This window comes from Equus przewalskii, chromosome 6, assembly GCF_037783145.1.
Source record: "Equus przewalskii isolate Varuska chromosome 6, EquPr2, whole genome shotgun sequence".
Classification (NCBI taxonomy): domain Eukaryota; kingdom Metazoa; phylum Chordata; class Mammalia; order Perissodactyla; family Equidae; genus Equus; species Equus przewalskii.
The window spans coordinates 10,751,127-10,770,339 of record NC_091836.1 but is presented as its reverse complement, the minus strand read 5'-3'; the positions used below and the strand labels follow the sequence as shown (position 1 = coordinate 10,770,339).

The 19,213-nt window shown below is 35.0% G+C and overlaps 1 protein-coding gene across 2 annotated transcripts in view; it reads right to left on the bottom strand.

Annotated features, from left to right (window-relative positions):
* The window catches only part of CNTN5 (contactin 5), a 1,129,093-nt gene that overhangs the window by 433,947 nt on the left and 675,933 nt on the right, over positions 1–19,213 (bottom strand). For both annotated transcript variants that reach the window (XM_070623012.1, XM_070623013.1), the window contains one exon: positions 5,080–5,286. In XM_070623012.1, the coding sequence (XP_070479113.1) occupies positions 5,080–5,286 (207 nt within the window). The remainder of the gene's footprint in view (positions 1–5,079; positions 5,287–19,213) is intronic.

Genomic DNA, 19,213 nt, shown 5'->3' with positions numbered 1-19,213 from the left:
AGCTACCCTATGGAGAGGCCCACTGAGAAGGGGCTCTGGCCAACAGCCCATGAGTAATTGAGGCCCTCAGTCCAACAGCTCTGCAACTGAATCCTACCAACAATCATGCAAGGTGAGTGAGCTTACAAGTGGATCTGTACCCATTTGAGTCTTGGGATGATACTATAATCCCACCTTGTGAATGGCACAGAGCCAGCGGATCCAGTTAAGCCACATCTGGTTTCCTGACCCACAGAGACTGTGAGATAATACACATATAACTTTTGTTCATTTAGTTGATGTCCTTACCATACTTCTACACTTTCTATAGAGGATTCTTCTTACAAGTTCATGATTTTAAGATTTTCTTCATAAGTTTCATCTATTTTAATTTTCTGTAGTACCTTGTGATCATCTCAACAGGTTGGAATTCTTTTCTAAGCAGCTAATCCCTGGAGTTAGTCATGATTTGTTTATTCAGGTCCTGATTATGCATTCTTCTTTGAGTGGAAGTCAGATGGAAGCCAGATTCTTTTGTAACCCAATGTTGGAAGTCACGTTCCTCTACTTTGCCATAATCTGTTCTCCAGAAGCAGGTTACTAACTTCAGTCCACATGGAGGAGAAGAGATTACACTGTAAATACCAGGAGGTAGGAATCATTGTGAATCATTTTAGATTCTACCTACTATAGATGTCATCATATTGGGCAAATTCTTTATTTTAAGAAATAAAATATCACACAGTAGAGGGCATCAATCTTCCCTATTCTGGTACCATTTCTCTGCTCTCATTCTCCCTTTGTCCTCAGACATAAGCACCATAATCAACTTGCTGTCTCAAGTTCATGTTTTAAAATTGTACCACATATATGTATCCATAGATAATATATATTACTGTAATTTTAATTTTTTTACATAAATGATATCATATATACGTAATATTCTATAACTTTTCTTCACTAACCATTATATTTTGAGGTATACTTATTTTGTTTCATAAAGATATAGTCTATCCACTTCAACAGCTTTGATTTGCCAGTGGATGAAAAACTGCAATCTATGTATCTATTCCCCTTCTAATGGATATTTGAGTTGTTTCCAGTGTTTTGATATTAAACACATATTTCAGTGAACATACTTTTATATTTCCTTGTGTCTGTGTGGGAAAATTTCTCGAGGTTGTATATACAGATGTGGAATTGCTTTCCCAAATTACTCTGCAATCTGGATTTTTACATTTCTCAGAAAAATCTTAGTTTTATTTAGGGTACTTCTGGGCTTAACTCTGAGCAGGCGTGGGATGATTTTCTCTTCAGACTCTGTTAGTTTTCTCATTTTTCACAAGAGCATGTCAACCCAGGCTTTACTCTCCATTAAGGCTAAAGCCTTATATGTCCCTTATGTGTCAGGCTCTTGCCAGAGAGAACAAACTCAAAATCACATCTAGCCAAGATCTCTCAAACAACACTCATATGAGAAAACAATAGTTAGGGAAGATTACTTGGAATATACTCAGACTATGCATTCTTCCTGATACTCTAACTGTGGATTAAAGTAAAACAGGAAAGGATTTAAAATATATCAAACTGGTGCCCAGCCTAGAGCCTTCCTACTCAAAGTATGTTCCACAGACCAGCAGCATCAGCATCTCCTGGGAACTTTTTATAAATGCTGATTATCTGGCCCCACTCTTGTTCTGTTGAAAAGGGTCTATTTTAACAAGATTCCCAAGTGATTGCATGTCTATTAAAGACTAAGGAGACTAAGAAGTTTTAGATAATTAATTCTCATTTTGCTGTTGATGCTTGAGTTTCATCTGCATTTATTGAAGCTGATGAAACTTATGTTTATGTACACAATAAGAATAATGTTCAGGTCATTGGCCATTACATCAATAATAAACTCTTAATGAGGACTCTCCAGAAAAATTTGGCTGATTTTAGTGTCAGAGATAGTTGTGTTTCTACTGAATAATTATTTCATTTTAATCTTTGAAACTCTGGGAAATATGTAACTGACCAGAGTTTCTTTTTCATTGACCACTAATTACCCAACATGGGACTAGCCTACAGCAGGTATATAGGCATTTACAGTATTACAGTAGACTCTTTGAATTAGTCTCAGGTCTGGCAATATTATATGTCCCAATATTTGCTGTTTTCATCATTTTCATATGTTTTAATTCATATTTTCTAGTTGTATTTTATTTATGATTGTGAGTTACATTATCTTACATTCGGAACAAAAGAACAAAGCAGTAGAACACTGATTGGTGTCAAATTATACCACATACAAGAGTATCCCAGAGTTCTGATCACTCAGTGCATTGTACCTTGGTGTCATCCCACAAAATAATGATGCTTAAAGAACATAAATCCCAATATATCTCTACTTGATGAATATGACATTAGAGTTAATGTAATGGGAATTTATTTAAAGACTTTATATTTTTAAGAACAGTTTTAGGTCTAGAACAAAATTGAGAGGAAGGTAAAGATTTCTTACATGTCCCTCACCCAAACACATGCATACCTTTCTCTATTATCAACATCACTCTTTAGAATGGTACATTTTTTTAAACTAAAGATGAGCCTACATTGACACATCAATAATCATCCAAATTACATAGTTTACATTAGGGTTCAGTCTTGGTGTCGTACATTTTATGAGTTTGGACAAATGTATAATGACATGTATCCATCATTATGATAGCATTCAGAGTATTTTCAATGCCCTAAAGATCCTCTGTCCTCTGCCTATTCATCTCTCCTTCAAACCCCCATGCCTGGCAACCACTGATCTTTTTACTGTCTTCATAGTTTTGCCTTTTCCAGAATGTCATATAGTTGAAACCATACAGCATGTAGCCTTTTTAGATTGGCTTCTTTCACTTAGTAATATGCATTTAAATTTCTTCCATGTCTTTTAGTGGCTTGACAGCTCATTTCCTTTTATTGCTGAATAATATTCCATTGTCTGGATGTACCACAGTTTATTTATCCACTCACCTACTGAAGGACATCTCGGTTGCTTCCAAGATTTGGCAATTATGAATAAAGCTGCTATAAGCATCTATGTGCAGGTTTCTATGTAGACATAAGTTTTCAACTCCGTTGGAAAAACACCAAGGAGAGCAATTATTGGATCATATGGTAAGAGTATACTTAGTTTTGTAAGAAACCACCAAACTGTCTTCCAAAGTGGCTATACCATTTTGGATTCCCACCAAGAACGTATGAGAGCTCCACATCTTCACCAGCATTTGGTGTTTTCAGTGTTCTGGACTTTGGGCATTCTAACAGGTATGTAGTGGTATCTAATTGTTGTTTTAATTTGCATTTCCCTGATGACATATGATGTGGTTCATTTATTCATATGATTATTTGCTATCTGTGTATCTTCTTTGAAGAATTATCTGTTGAGGTTTTTGGCCCATGTTTTAATTGGGTTATTTGTTTTCTTATGTTGAGTTATAAAAATTTCCTTGTATATTTTGGATAACAGTTCCTTATCAGATGCATCTTTGCAAATATTTTCTCCCAGTCTTTGGCTTGCTTCCTAATTCTCTTGACAGTTTCTTTCACAGAACATATTACAGGAATTTTAAAATTTATACTAAGTATAAGTTTTTAAAAGAATAAAACATTTTTAGGGAGCTAACACCATGCTTAAATAAATTTAAATGGCAACACTGTGAGATGATGGCCACATGGAAATAATTGACAAAATCTTGGGGCATGAGTTTGCTTTTGCTTGGCACCACAACCTAATTTGACGTTTCTAGAATCTTTCTAAGTAGCTTAATTCTTGCAAAACGTTTCCTGAATGTTTAGTCTTTCATCAAGAACTGAAATGTAGCCCAAAGTGTATTGGACTTAAAATCAGTACATACGTGAATGAAAATTGGCTATACTACTTAGTAGCAATGTAACCTTGTCAAAGATACTTATCTGTCCCTGAGTTTCCATTTCCAAAGAAGACAGTAAAACTATCCACTTCACAAATTTGTTGAGAGAATTATTGAGATAAGCTCTACAATAGAGCCTGATAGAGATCATGGTGTTAATCAGCACTAATGCTTCTGTCTAACGGTTAAGTAACCTTGTATTGTTTTGTTGATACATCCAAAACTAACACAGTTAGAGAACATATAGAAAAAGTTGTTCAAACATAATATTAATAGCTGCATAGTAGTCCTTAGTTTAACTGATATCTTAGTGTTGGAAATTAAGATTATTCCTTATTTTCCACTCACAAATAATTCTATATGTATATTTATATCTGTGTATATTGTGCATTATTTCCTTATGAAGAATATATTTCTAGAAATGAAACCATGAGATTGAAGGATATGACTATTTTGAGGCTCTTGATATTCATTGTCAAATTGTCCTTCAGAAATTTTATATTTTTACTTTCAGTCTATGAATTTATTTAGTCTTAGTCCTAAATCAGGATGGGTATCAGATGTAATTAAATAATAATTAAACACACAAAAATTTTTTGAGAGATACGTGGAACAGAAGACTAGCTTATGGTCAAGATGACCTTAATATTAATATTTTCTTCAGCTTGACTAAACTAACAGGTTCCTTCCTGACTATAGTGCCCTAGCCTCCTTTTTCTTAGAAAATTTACTTTAGAAAAATTGCAATTATAAATTCCTTCTCTGCCCCTAATTTACTACACCCATACCCCTTTGTGTGTTTTGCATTCTTCATAAATGTATTGTTTCCTTGACTAAAAGGCATAAAAACTGCCTGCTTTGGTCACTTCTTTGATTATCATATTTTTATGGGGTCCTGTATGTATGAAATTAAATTTGTTTTTCTCCTGTTAATCTGTCTTATGTCAATTTAATTATTAGGCCAGCCAAAAAACTTAGAAAGGAAGAAGGAAAAATTTTCCTCCCCTCCACGGCCTAATCACATTGACCAACCTCTTTCCTAATGTCCTTCACTTTTCCAGATCTTAAAAACTCTCTTTCTTTCTGTTTTAGAGGAGTTGACTTGAACCTCTCTCCCTTATTGCAATAGTCTTGAATAAAGTCTTCCTTGACTGTTTAACTCCAACAGGTGCAATTTTCCTTTGACACTTACCATCTTGTTTGAAGGCATCTGAGGAGTGATAAAGATTGTTGGGGGAATAATAATGTTGAGCTGCCCCTCGCCAGCTCGGTGTTCCTAACAAAGGACTGCTGTATCGTGGTCTGGTCTTTGAACCAAAGAGGGATGAAGATGAACTCTTCTTAATTCTTAACAAAGCAGCATATGAAGTAGGGAGACCAGGAAGAGCTCCAGAATATTCTATAAAAGAAAAACAATAATAAAAAGTGAATTCTGAGAAGACTATTTTATTTTTTCCATGAAAATTATTTCTTTTAAAGACATTATTGAAAACCTCCTTTGGAGCAGCAATCAAATGCAGACTAGACTGAGAGTGGAAAAGATAAAATGCTACTTTTATATTTTTACATATTTTTCTGGAAATTCTAATAGTTATAATGTTGGGTTTCTGCAGGAAAGAAAGAAAGAAAAATGACAAGAAGGAAGGAAGGAAAGAAAAGAAAAGAAAAGAAAAGGAGGAAGGAAGAAGAGAAAAATGAATGAAGAGAGGAAGAAAGCAAGGAAGAAAGACATCTAAGAGTTTAAGCCTTTATTTTCTTTGTCAGCAATATTTGGGAATTAACATTTTTGTTTGCTTTAATATTAAAATATCCATGCACATACATAGGATCACTTCTTTTTTTTGTTAAAAAGTGGGGAAAAGTAAAAAAACCCAACATTTTCAATTATATTCTATAAATATATACTGGATTTTCATCACCTCAAACTTGTGTAACAGGAAATACATCGAATGCAGCATATATATTTTGATTAGGCTGCAAGTTATGCCTCATGCTCTTGCAAAGCAGTCAAATTCACTATGGAATATAAAAATTTTCGATAGAATTTGCTTTGTAGATTTTGTTATATACTATATATAACAATATTACCAAGTAGGGATACTGTTATGACATTCTTAATTTTATTGATTATTGAGAAGTGTCTTGCCCATATTTTACTTTAATTACTAAGGTTTTGTTATAAAAGATATGCATAGTGCCTGAGGTAGACTATACTAATTCTCCTTTATGGCCACAGGAGAGAGTCAGTTTAGCGTATAGAACAAATGTTTAAAAGTATAGACTAATTATGTTGAATTCTAAAGAACAATTAGGAATTGGAAATTTTTCTATGTCTAATATCAATCAAATTCAATAATTTGTTGATCTTGGAAATATTTTTAAGAATAAGACTTTTTTTTTTTTTGGTGAGGAAGATTCACCCTGAGCTAACATCTTCTTCTAATCTTCCGATTTTTGTATATGAGCCACTGCCACAGCATGGCCACTGACAGATGAGTGGTGTAGGTCTGCACCCAGGAAGGGAACCTGGACCACCAAAGCAGAAAGCCCCAAACTTAACCACTAGGACCCCAGGACTGGTCCAAGAATCAGACATGTTTGTTCAGGGTATCTGACATGTGAACTTAATGGATGCTAACTTCATTTCAGATAAAACGTAATTTATCTTTGTGAGTACACTTTCTCACAAACAAAATTATTTAGAATGATTCTATTGCCTCATAGAGATATTTTGGAATGCAAGAAGCATTTCTATGATTTGAAAATAACACTTTAGGTGTTAAACATCGATGAAGTTTAACATTTTCTGTTCTGTGAAATTGTAAATATGATTTCTCTGAAAGTCAAAAACGTATATTTTTTAGATGTTCTCCACAGTTAAAATGAGCATGCTATGTGTAGTCCAAGCCTACCAGGAGCTGTTAAGAGATTCGTGTCCTTTAGTCTTTGTGTTCAGCTACAAGCCTAATGAAGGTAGATCAATTTTAACTGAAAATAGCTAACCTCTCCTGGGCAAACTATATGAGAACAGATTATGGGTAGACATAAAATCTCCTTTAAAACCTGGAATTAAATGCAGGTTTGGGCACCCAGAGGTGTAAGGTAATGAAAAGAGAATGGGTTTTCCTTTAAGATAGTTTGTAGTTGTAGTCTTGGAACCTATTCATTTCTCAGTGCAGTCTGTTGCTTTATGTTTTAGCTGCCTACCTCATTCACGTCTAAAAAGAAAAAAAGAACTATCCCATTCTAGTGTTAAAAATTAAAATAGAATATGAGAACGTGGTTTATAGTTCTTAAAGCTAGATAAGGATAATCAGTGGAAAACTAGAAGGGCCTTAATGAGGTTCAAAAAAGCTAAGATCATCACCATGGTTATACATCTATTATATATATATATATATATATATATATATATATATATATATATATATTTTAACAAAATACATACTGTTCAAGTGGTACAGAAATTGGCTTATGCCACTCCATATAAATTGAGATGAACCAAATGCTAATTTGGCTGTGTGCTCCACACCAGGTCTTCATTTGTGATGTAATCAGTTGCATCTGTTGTACTAGAGATTCCTTTTTCATCAATTAAAGTGAACCCAAAGCTGCTACTAGGAATCTGACAATTTATTCATTCATTCATGTATTCAACAAACATGTAATGAGAACCTGGTAGGGCTAAATGCTAGGGCTACAAATGTGAACAAGGTATTGTACTAGCCTTAAAGGAGTTTAAGATCTAGTGGAAGAGAAAGGCAAATATGGGTGCAACTTTAATCCATTGTGATATAAAAGTAATTTCAGGGACCCATGGGCTCCCTCCCATGTAGTGGAATCCCTCATTCAGCCTAGGACCATCAGAAAGTGCTTCCCAGATGAAATTCTACACAAACTGAGTCCTGAAAGCCCATTAGTAGTTAGCTCAGCAAAGCTCTGAGTAGGGATGGAAAGATATTCTAGGCAAAGGGAAGAAAATATACGAAGACCTGGAAAAGAAAGACAGCATGGTGTGCTTGGCAGATGAAAGTTGTCAGGAGCTCAGAGAGTGAGGGAGAGAGGTGAGGAGAGGTAAGGCTGGGCAAGTGAGCAAGCGATCAAAGATGCAATGCCTAGTATGTCATGCTAAATTGGTATGACTTTGAAAGGAAAGCAATATAAGCTTTAGCAAGATCACTCTGGCTGCAGTACCATTTGGAACAAGACAAAAGGAAAATAAAGACTACTCAAGAGTCTAAAGCTGTAATAAAGGCAAAGATTAGTCATGACTGAGGAGGTAACAATCTGATTGGAGATAAAATCAATAAGATTACTGATTGATTAGGTTGGAGGCAAAGAAGGGAAAGTAAGAAACTGAGGAGGGTCTGTGCTACTAGAAGATGGATAAGAATGGAGGAAAAGGCATGTATTTGAGGTGAAAGCTCATGCATTCAGCTTTAGGCAGGTGGAGGGCTTGAGGTGCTTCCAGGGCATTCACACTGATTATAAGATTCTGTAAACATAAGGGAGTTGCAGGCTCCTGAGAGATTACTAAATGGTAGCCAAATAGGTGATTAGTAAAACTATGAGAATTGATGAGTTTGTCCAGGAAACATGTAAAATGAGAAATAGAGTGTTGAAAATGGAACTCTGAGGAGCACTAGCATTTGAGAAAAAAGCAGAAGCAGTGGAACCTACAAAAGAAGGAGCAAAAGCAGAAAGTGGGATGTCACTGAAGGGAAGGGAAGAGAGTCTCGCAATGCAGATGACAGAGCAGTTGACAGTGTTGAAGATCAGCGCAGAGAGGCTGGCCCTGCAGAGAAAAGGTGCCCAGCAGTGTCAAAGCTGCCTGACTGCTCCACATACAATGCATGGTGGATGTGAAAGTGGGATCAAAGTTAAGAGGTGAAGAGAACTTTCCAAGCTCTGGAGACAGTCTGGCACCTCTATGCTGCCATTTCCAGTGCATTAGACATATAGACCCTGGCCTTAGCCTGTGGCCTCCATCAGTCTTCTGGTCTGAGTGCAACTGACTATCAATCCAGTGAGGTCTCCCCTTCTCAGGGGCATTTTGTAACTTTTCTATCTGATGCCCTCATAGCTGCCCAACACCTTTTTCCGATATCTCTAATTTCCCCACTCCTCAATCCTAGTTTTGGGGATCCTCAGCTCTGGAAAATAGGTATATTAGCATAAGTAAATGGGAAAATGGTGTTTCAATTATAGGACTTTGGTTAACTCCCAATTTTGGGAGGCTGAATTGATTTAACACATACAGAGCTTCGTTGAGGGTGAAAAATACTGCATCCCCTTCCTTAGCAATTTGCATTTCTGTCTATCTCATCTTATTTCACCTCTTTCTCTCTAGAATCTCAACCCCTTCAAGACTTACAAGCCACCAATATTAATACTCTTTCATTATCTTGCAACCCTTTCATCTCGTCCATTCTCTCCCTATCCAGTTTAGTTTGTGGTTCATTACTTTACTTACTCCCTTCGATGTACGTTCAACCACACTGCCCCTTACCCTCTATTCTATTCCAGACTAACCTCCCTATCCAATTTAAATCGCACTATCAACATATTCTGTTCCTGAATGCAGCTGGAGAAGAACACCAAATCGTGCTTAAAGGTGTCAGTTCATGAAATTAACTGGAAGTGAGATTTTCCATTTTCCCAGCAATACTGCCACACTTCCCTTGTCCAATTACTATCTCACCCTCCTCGATGAATAATTTACAGCTTATCCTCTGTTCTCAAGCTCCACACCTTCTTGGGCTTCCCAATGATGGTGCTTCCTATTTCATTGAGAAAATAGAAGCAATCAGAAGAGAGGGTCCCTCACACGCTCTCCCAACCTGTATGTACACCCATATACTCAGCCTTGCTTTCACTGCTATGTTATGCCTGTGCATCTATTAAAGGCCAACTCCTCTACTTGTGTGCATTGAATCCCATTCCATCTTATCTTGACTGCTCAAGGACATCTTTCTAGAAAATCCCCTTTCTTCTTCAGCATTAATTTTTGTCTCCCTGTTAGATCGTTCCCATAACTATACAAAAATTCCACTAATCTTTGAAACAAGCTGTCTTGAACTTACCGTCCCTACCACCTATTTTCCTTTACAGCAAGACTTATTGCAAAGAGCCACTGATGGTCACTGTATTCAATTCCTTTCCTCCCATTATCCTTTGAGCCTATTCTAAGCAGTCTTGATTATACCACTCCACAACAGAGACTCTCTTCAAGGTTAGCAATGACTAGGTCAGGCTAAATCTAAGGATCAATTTTCACTGTACTAAACCTATCAGGAGTATTCAATATGGTTAACCATTCCTTTTTCCTTTAAACATTTTCTTCATGTGATTCCAGGATACTACAATCTTATGTTTTGATGCTTTTGTCACTGGCCACTCATTATTTTTCCTTTGCTAATTCTTTGTCTCCTCAATTTCTAAATTTTGGTGTACTCTAGAAAAAAATACTTCTCCATCTAAACTATCCCTTCAGTGATCTTACTCATGAACATCAGCTCCCTTCCAGATGAAAACCACCCTTACTCTAATTTCAGTTACTTGAACCAGCTCTAAGTATTTGATATTTCAATATTTTCCTATGCTCATTCTAACTCCTCCTTCTAGTTAACTCACTCTCCTCTTGGGTTCTGCCTCAGCTTTAAAAAATTTCCTGACCTCTGTCACTGAAAATCATCTTCTGAGATAGATCATTTGTTAAATCTTATTTTGGATTCCCAATCTGTTTTTAGCCATCACTTCAAGGGCTGTCATTTAAAGAATAGGAGGGTAGGTTGTTCTAAATTCTGGGCTCAGGATTTCACAAATGCAAGTAACACTCTGGACTGGGCTCCTTCTACACATAACGCCTTGCTGTTTTTCAGCAAACTCAAACATCATTTTCTCCCTAATTCCCTCCTCATTCAGCATTCACTGACCTTTTTTCAACAACTCTTTATTGAATTTCTACTATGTGTTAGGAACTGGAGATACAACTGTGAGTAAATCACAAATAGTTTCTGCCTTCATGGAATTTACAATCTGGCAGTATTGGTAGAGGTTTACAAATTGGTAAAATATTAGTAGAGGAACATTAAATAAACAAACAAAAGTATTCTAGAAATATACAAAATTAAGAACTATAATTCATATAATAAAGAAAAAAGAAGAGAAAGAAAGCAGAGTGCCTTGAGAAGAAGCTTGCCATTCTTATTCTTTTACTTTGCTGCCATCATGACTCAGTTCCTAGGAACAAAATCTCTTCTCTTGGCTGTGATGCATACATCTTCCTCCTACAGCTTGGCCACTCATTTTATTGATTGAGAATTTTGGACAAGAGTAGCTCTGTCAGTAAACCGGCTTGTAATATAGGCTCCAAAGTCAGATGGCCTGGATTTAAATCTGGACTCTACCTCATAGCAGCTCTGTGGCTTTGGGCAAGATATGAATAGCTCTGTGCCTCAGTTTCCTTGCCTTTAGAATGGGGATAACAACAGTATATCCTTCATAGGCTGTTGTAGAGATTAAATAAATTAACACACATAAAGAACTTAGAACTTTTCTTGGATCAGAGTAAGAATTCGATATGATAACTATATAATTTTTATTATTATCTGCACTTTAGTTATTCCCCAATACTACTCTCTGGTGGACATAATTGAACAGTGGACTTATGCCTTCCAGATTTAAGGGGGTTACAAAAAGAAAAAATAAATACCAAATTTTAATACTTATTTTATTCTGAGGAATTAAAGGAGTGTAAAATGGAAGAGGAATAGTTACATTTTTATTGTCCTGACATTTGTATTCCCATGAGTAAATTTTTAAGAAAAAAATGTGGCCACTGATAGAAACCATATATCTACAGAAAGCTCAATGCTTATACAGTCTTGTGTTTCTATTGGCTAAAGCAAGACCTATTCATTTTTTCTCCATTATTTCTGTCCAGGATTTGGATGGAAAAGTAACTCATAATTTTCCTTTTGAGAGAAATCTTCATCAGTTGCCCAAACTTTTAATGACTATCTATGCCAAAGATGTCAGCAGAATCTAGTTACACATTAATCATTTTTTATTCTATTTTCCCGCTTCTCCCAGGTCAGACCTTAGGGAATGTGCCTTACAGTTATTTCTAAAGTGGTCTAGAGATTTTGCGATAAAACTCAATTAACCTGGTGCTCTCACACTGTGAAATTCCAGCTGGAGATTGGGTAGGAGTAAATATTAATGCCTTCATTAAATATTTCCTAATCAAATGACCCTGGGACCACTGAAATTATATTATTTAATAAAATTGTAGTTTATTAAGTCAGAATGACATTGCCAGCACTTGCAGTCTTAAAACTAATAGCAATGCTTTTTCATTACTTAAAAGGTCACTTTATAGATATAACATTGCCATTGCATGTGAATAAGATTCATGAAATAATAGATTAGCATTAGTAGAACTAGACTTTCTTATGTCAATATTTATGACTAAATAAAGATAAAAATATCAATATGATAAAGGTTATATTTTAAAATATTTAATCCCTTACCATATTTAAAATTTCCTGAATTTTCTGATACCAAGTAAACTTCAGAATTTTATCTACGTCCCTACATGAAAAACATGCCTACAAGAAGCTTTAAAGCTCTAAAAATATTGATGTTAAAACTAAAAATCACTATTGGATTCTGTATTTGAATCTTTTCTGCCAATTCCCCACACAATGCTATTAATTTTTATAGCCAAAGAAGGGTAAGCAACACCAAAAATTCATGCGATGACAGGCCTTTGTATAAATTCATTTATTCTCTATAATTCTAGTTTGATTTTAAATATTTATTTAAGCTCTTATATAAAAATAAATATAAATAAACTATAGCACCAAATGATAAGTGAAGAATATTAATGCTTAATCACTGACTCATAAGTCAGGGGAGCAAAGAGTGGCACCATATATCGATGACACAGTGTACAGAAAAAGCAGAAGTCATACAATATCCAAGCCTGCCGTGTGACTCAATTTGGCATCAAAGTCAGCATAAAGAAATTTGATATCTGACCTTTTTCAGAGTAATTGCTAAGGCTGTCCTCTCTGATGAGAATTAATGTTAACTGTGCAACTTTAGCCTGCTACTGTTTTATGAAGCTTGCAAGGATGGATGTAACACCTCAGCGAAGCCAGTCGTGTGAAGCATATTTAGAAATGGTTAATAATTTATAAGAAATGTGCATCATTTCAATTTGGTTGTCTGCATCTAAGGCAGAGGAGAGTTTGAAATAGCCCGAGTTGATGGACTCTATGTCTCAACTCAGCACTTTCTTCAACAAATGTCTTATCTGTAAACTTGACAGTGTTTTAGCCACAAGAATGAGAAAGGGTGTGCAGAGGATGAAATTCACCATTTTTAAATCACCAAAGTCAAGAATCTAAACTGTAGTACTTCTAAGACATGAGGAAAACTTTGACGAGCACTGCCTTTCTAGTTTTCTTTGCATAGGTATATGAAAAACAGGTATAATTACAGGGTAAAAAGAAACACAGCTGTAAATTATTTCTGCCCCTCCCTTCCAGGTACACTATTTACATTTGAAGTCATTACTTTAAGATTTGGAGAACTTTATCTTTTTACTTCAATAGTAAATGCTTAGTTGTGTGGACAGATAGATCATGAAGGTATTACACCTTAATTGGGGTATTATATATGCTTTTATTGCAAAAAAAAAAAAAAAAGCTTCTTACAGTTAGCCTTTTTGTTTTTTGGTGAGGAAGATTGTCCCTGAGCTAACATCTGTGCCAATCTTCCTCTATTTTGTATGTGGGATGCCGCCACAGCATGGCTTGATGAACGATGTGTAGGTCCATGCCAAGGATCTGAACCTGCGAACCCCAGGCCACTGAAGCAAAGAGTGAGAACTTAACCACTATGCCCCCAGTTATCCTACTTTTATATTTTTTCACTATTGTTAAAAGTTTTAAGAATCTATAGCATTTTGATGATATCTCTTTAAATTACCAAAAGCATAAAGTATGATTGCATTGAATTGATATTTCCTTTATAATATGAATGCTGTTTTCTAATCACTGAGGAAATTAGTAAGGGCAGGAGCTGGTTGTGAAATATAACCAAATTAATTTAGTGATTAAAGAATTCCCTCTTGTTTTGGATAATTAAAAGTTTCAGTGAAGTTTTAACTCTGTAATGATTATATTAGCTTTTATCTTCCTAGTCTCTCAGTGTTTAAGATAGATCAGATAGTATTTGGTGATAAATCAAATAAAGCTGAGGTTATTTAGCAATAAATGCTGTGATTAAAAACTAAACAAAATATCTTTCCCTCCAATTTTAGAAAATATTCTATATGAAAATTATGCTTTCCTCATACGCAGTGATATAAAAAAATAAACGTGTGTTTCACTATGTCTGGTGTTTCCAACAGAGCAGTATAGACCCTATAATTTATAAAATCTGGATGCACTGAGTCCAGTGAAGATTTAGGAAAAGAATTCAAGATAGCTAATTACGTTAAATGAATTATAGATAGCTAAGGATCATCTTGAAGTGTGTGGGCTACATAGACACACATAATGAGATATGGGATTTAACATATATTTAATATACACAAAATGATCAGCTATTATGTATCCCAAATTGAAAGGTAATTATGGAAATACAAAAAGCAATAAAACATAAAATCTTTGCCTCAAAGAGTTGTTATAAACTAAGAGAAGAATAATGTAAACTTCAGGGAAACTACTTTATGATCATGGGATTTGAACAAAACTGAGTCTGATACTGATAGCCACTCAGATAAAAATATAGTCATGGTTTTAGAGAAAAGGTCTTCACAGGGTTTAGTACTTTCAAATAGGGGATTGTGGGAAGTAATTTTTGCATTTGCACAGGCTAGAAGATATATAGCGGTAAGAGGATACAATGCCACCCTCCCCAATTAGGAAAATACAGGTTTCTCTCAAGCCTGGTGGAACCTTCATTCTACGTGGGCACTAGCTTGGGCAGATGTGTGTCTCTGGTAGGGTCCAAGCAAGCTGCACCTTTCCATCGGGGTGGGTGCATTGGCTCCTGCTTTGTACTTCTGCTCTAAGCAAATCAATTTCCTTTTATCTTGCCATTAAAGAAATCTCCATGTTCCTTTTCTTTAGCTGTTGGTTACTGTCTTTCCAGTGGTCACAGTTGCATTGTGTTGCTCAAGCCACAAACCACAATATTGAAAGAGAGAGTGAGATAGGTGCACAATAGGATTCCTGTTCAATCTAACTTGCATGGGAACACCTAGGAAGAAGCAATTGATACCAATCAAATAGGCCTGGACTCTAGAGACGGAAGTTGAATTGAGCTTTGGTCATTTCTCACAAATGGAAAATAAGCATTTCGGAAATATGTTTCTGATTTTTATTTTGCTACTTTAGCACGTGAAAAGTTGCTTAGTAATCCCTTCAAGAGGCTTTAGTTATTGATGTCTTCGAATCACCTTATTATAAGGCAATTTTTCATTAAAGGCAGTCCTACAGCTTTGACCCTAGTAACTGCATGCTAGTGAGACATATACTGAAATAAACCGGAAACTGTGCCACTCACGTCAATTTCTTCAAAGAAGACATCACAAGACAATTTCTCAATGACGTTTTAGCAAAGTTAGGTGAATTCTCATTTAACAGAAGAAATATCTGCAAATCATTAAGTTCACTCATCTGCCGTGATTGTGATGTTCTAAAGTGACAGCTCATTTGGTCCAGTTACTCAGTTAAATAATGATAAAGACATCCAGCAGGCTAAAATGTTGCGGCCTGATGCAGAATGTCACTCTCACCGCCAGTGCCTCCACATTGGCCTTATCTGTGGCATTTACTCAATATCTAGCATTCTCTATTTCCAGAAAGCTACTCCCAACTGTGGAATTGTTATTTCTTAGGTACTTACAGATCACAAACTCTACTGCTTTCCAACTCGAAAGCCTTACTTAGATGTGAATTAACTTTCAAAGCACTAGGCACTTGGGACCTTTCCGAATCTGTGAGAGTGTGTAGCTCAGCTGCCATTTATTCCTTGTGGTATTGCCTTCAGGGGGGAGGGGTCCTTCTCTTAATCCTTTCCCTTATGGAATAAATTATGAGATTCAGATTCAAAAGAATAGTGGTATCTTAAGTTTCCCAAGAATTCTAATTTTATACCTTCTGATTGTAAAAGAAATGTATGCTTGCTGTAGAATCAAAATCATCTCTGATCTTGGTATCTAGAGGCAGCAACTTTTGCAAAAACAAACTGATGTTTTCTCACTTGATTTATAGACAGATATATCAACAGAGATGTAGGCAGTTTTTTCTTGTTTTGTTTGAAAGAAACTTGGATCGGTTTATACATGCAATCTTCTAATTTTTATTTAATATTATATTATGATTAATCCTGTTAAAATGTTCTTTACAAGCATTTTATTGGCTATATAACATTCCAATGATGTGTTTGTTATAATATATTTAGCCATGACCCTGTAATCAGATTAACTTACCTGTCATATATAATGCTGCAGGAATATCCTTGTACATAAATCTTTGTGTGACTAATAATTTCTTTAGAAGAGCATCATAGAATTGGAGTTTCTGAATATTAAAATAGCTCTTTCTAAATTTTTTTTCTGGGATTTTTGACTTGATGATAGTCTTGCTAGTATCATGAGACAAATAATTTTTTAACAGTTCATTATGATATTTTGTATACCATTTTATTGGATGATTGCTAATGTTCTTTATCTGTTTAAATATGATGGTGAAAATCCCATTTCACCATTGCTTGGATTTTCATTTTGATTATTACTCATATACTTCATTTTTATGTACATATTTCCACATCTAATTATGTATAGTTTTCCTTTGTTTTCTATTGAGTTGTGATTTCTTTTTCCTTTTTTTTGAGGAAGATTAGCCCAGAGCTAACATCTGTGCCTGTCTTTCTTTATTTTATATGTGGGACACCTGCCACAGCATGGCTTGATAAGCAGTGCGTCGGTCCACACCCAGGATCTGAACTGGCGAGGCCCGGGCTGCTGAAGGAGAGCGTGCTAACTTAACCACTATGCCACTGGGCTGGCCCCTGTGATTTCCTTTTCTTGAGCACTTTGTACACTATGACATTACCAGTTCCATTTACTGTAGTGCTAATTTTAATTTGATGATAGTGTACTGCAGAAAGACGACATATTTTCATGCAGGTAAATTTATTATTTTCAACATGGTTTTATTTATTTATTTTGTCTTTTGAATTTACTTATGACCACTTAAAAAATACGGATTTAGAAATATTAGTCAGATTAACCCTAAAAGTAATTCATATATTTACTTTTCTCTGTGTCATTTTCAAATGCTAATTTAAAAGGAAATTCATAATAGACTAAGATGATGCAAGTTTTATTTAGCATTTTTTCAGGGGGAGGGGGCAAAGAATTTTTGAAAACTATTGCAAAGTCAAAAATATTTTTAGAATATCTGAGAGGTGATATCACTTCCTTTTATTCTTATATCGGGTACAAAATTGCCGGAGGTTAAGGGGATTGATTCACCATGGGAGGGAGAAAGCCAATGAATATATAATCCAAATTAATAAAGAATGAATTTAAGCCAAACCCATTAGCCAAAAAATGCTATTTAAACTGCGCTAAGAAGAGCTTTTCAAGACTAGTGTGGCTCCATGTGGTTCTATGGGAAAGACAAAACTGCTTTGCAAAACAATGCTTGAAAATCTCTGTTATATTGGTGGCATCTTACATGCCGTCAAAATATTTCTTTTTTAAATTTTATTTGAGATTGTCATTAAGCCCACTTAACACCTTAGTGCTGAATACACTTTATTGTGGTTAGAAGTTTTAATTTCATGACAATGCAAAAAAACTGACTTTTTAGGTGACATTTTTCTTCTTTTTTTAAATGACAGTTGGTCACTGGCTAAGGCTCAATGACATTTATCAACTACCTAATTAAAATGTAGACACTTTTATAATAATTGCAAATGTGACCTTCATTTGTGTATTTTTGCTAGCTAGCATGTTTAGCCAAATGTCACAAAGAACCCTAATCCACTCTTTCCCATACTGTTTAATTATATCATATTGAAAGTGTTCATTCTTCAGTTACCATGGTTTATGCACTCATCCTGGTTCCCTGGAGAGTGGGGAGCTCTAGTTCCAATATCCTAATGAGCAGTGATTGCAAGGCTCTGCCTTCAAGCTGCCAAAACAACTAGCTGAAAAGTGAAAATTCGTTCAATTAACAAGTTGGTTTGCCTTCATGATGCCAAACAATAGCTCCAATTTGTTTTTCCCTGTACAAATAAGGGATTCACAGACATGGGCTCGATTGTTCTGGTGTTCTGCAAAAATAGTATAGATCTCTCCTATCACTTTCAGATCTTTATGTCTAATTGCCTGGGTGAAATCTCTTCTTGAATGTTCCACAGATATTTGCAACTTTAACCCAACCTCCATACTTCCTAAGTTCTATCTTCTCCACATCCATAAGCACTGCTCTAGTTAACTCTCTCTTCTCCTAAATTCTCCCCAGATCTTTCCAATCTATGCTACACAATTCCATGAAAGTATTATTTCTAACACAGAAATCTGACGTGGTACGTGCCTGCCCAGAATACCACAATTAGTCCTTAAACTTTCATGGTAAATTAAACTCTTTTGAGAGACAAGACCCTCCTCATCTATTTGTCCAAATTCATATTTTCTCTTCCCTGTCTTCCTTCTCTCAAATTTTAATCAATTATTAATGATTGACCTACAATTTCTTTAATGAATCAGGCCATGTTTCTTTTTCAGCCTTTGTATGTGTTATTTCCCTAATGCTGCTACGTGTTAATCATGAGACAGTGAATACTTTATAAAAACGTAATTTTGGTATTGTTCTACTTATGCATAACTAATCACTGTTATTTATAGAATTAAAGATTCACAAACGATTTTATCTTAGTTTATAAAATATAACTCCAATTCAAATATAGAATCAAATATTTTAATATATAAATTTATTTTTATTATATCCTTTTAAAAATATTTTAGTCCTCCTATGTTAAAAGATTTTATCTATATTAAATAAACATTGTGGAGTTGATGTAAAGAACTTTACTTTCTTAAAAAATGTTTGTGTGTAGTTTTACTATTATAAACAAAATTAAATCTATCATAATATTAAAGTGTGTACTTTGTTAAGATTTTTTTTTGGTACCTTAAAAATGAGGCAGTGTAATATTAATGTTTGGACGAATCCATGGATTTGGGAGAATTGACATGTTAGCTATAATTTTAGAGTTTAGAACGGATTTTTGAA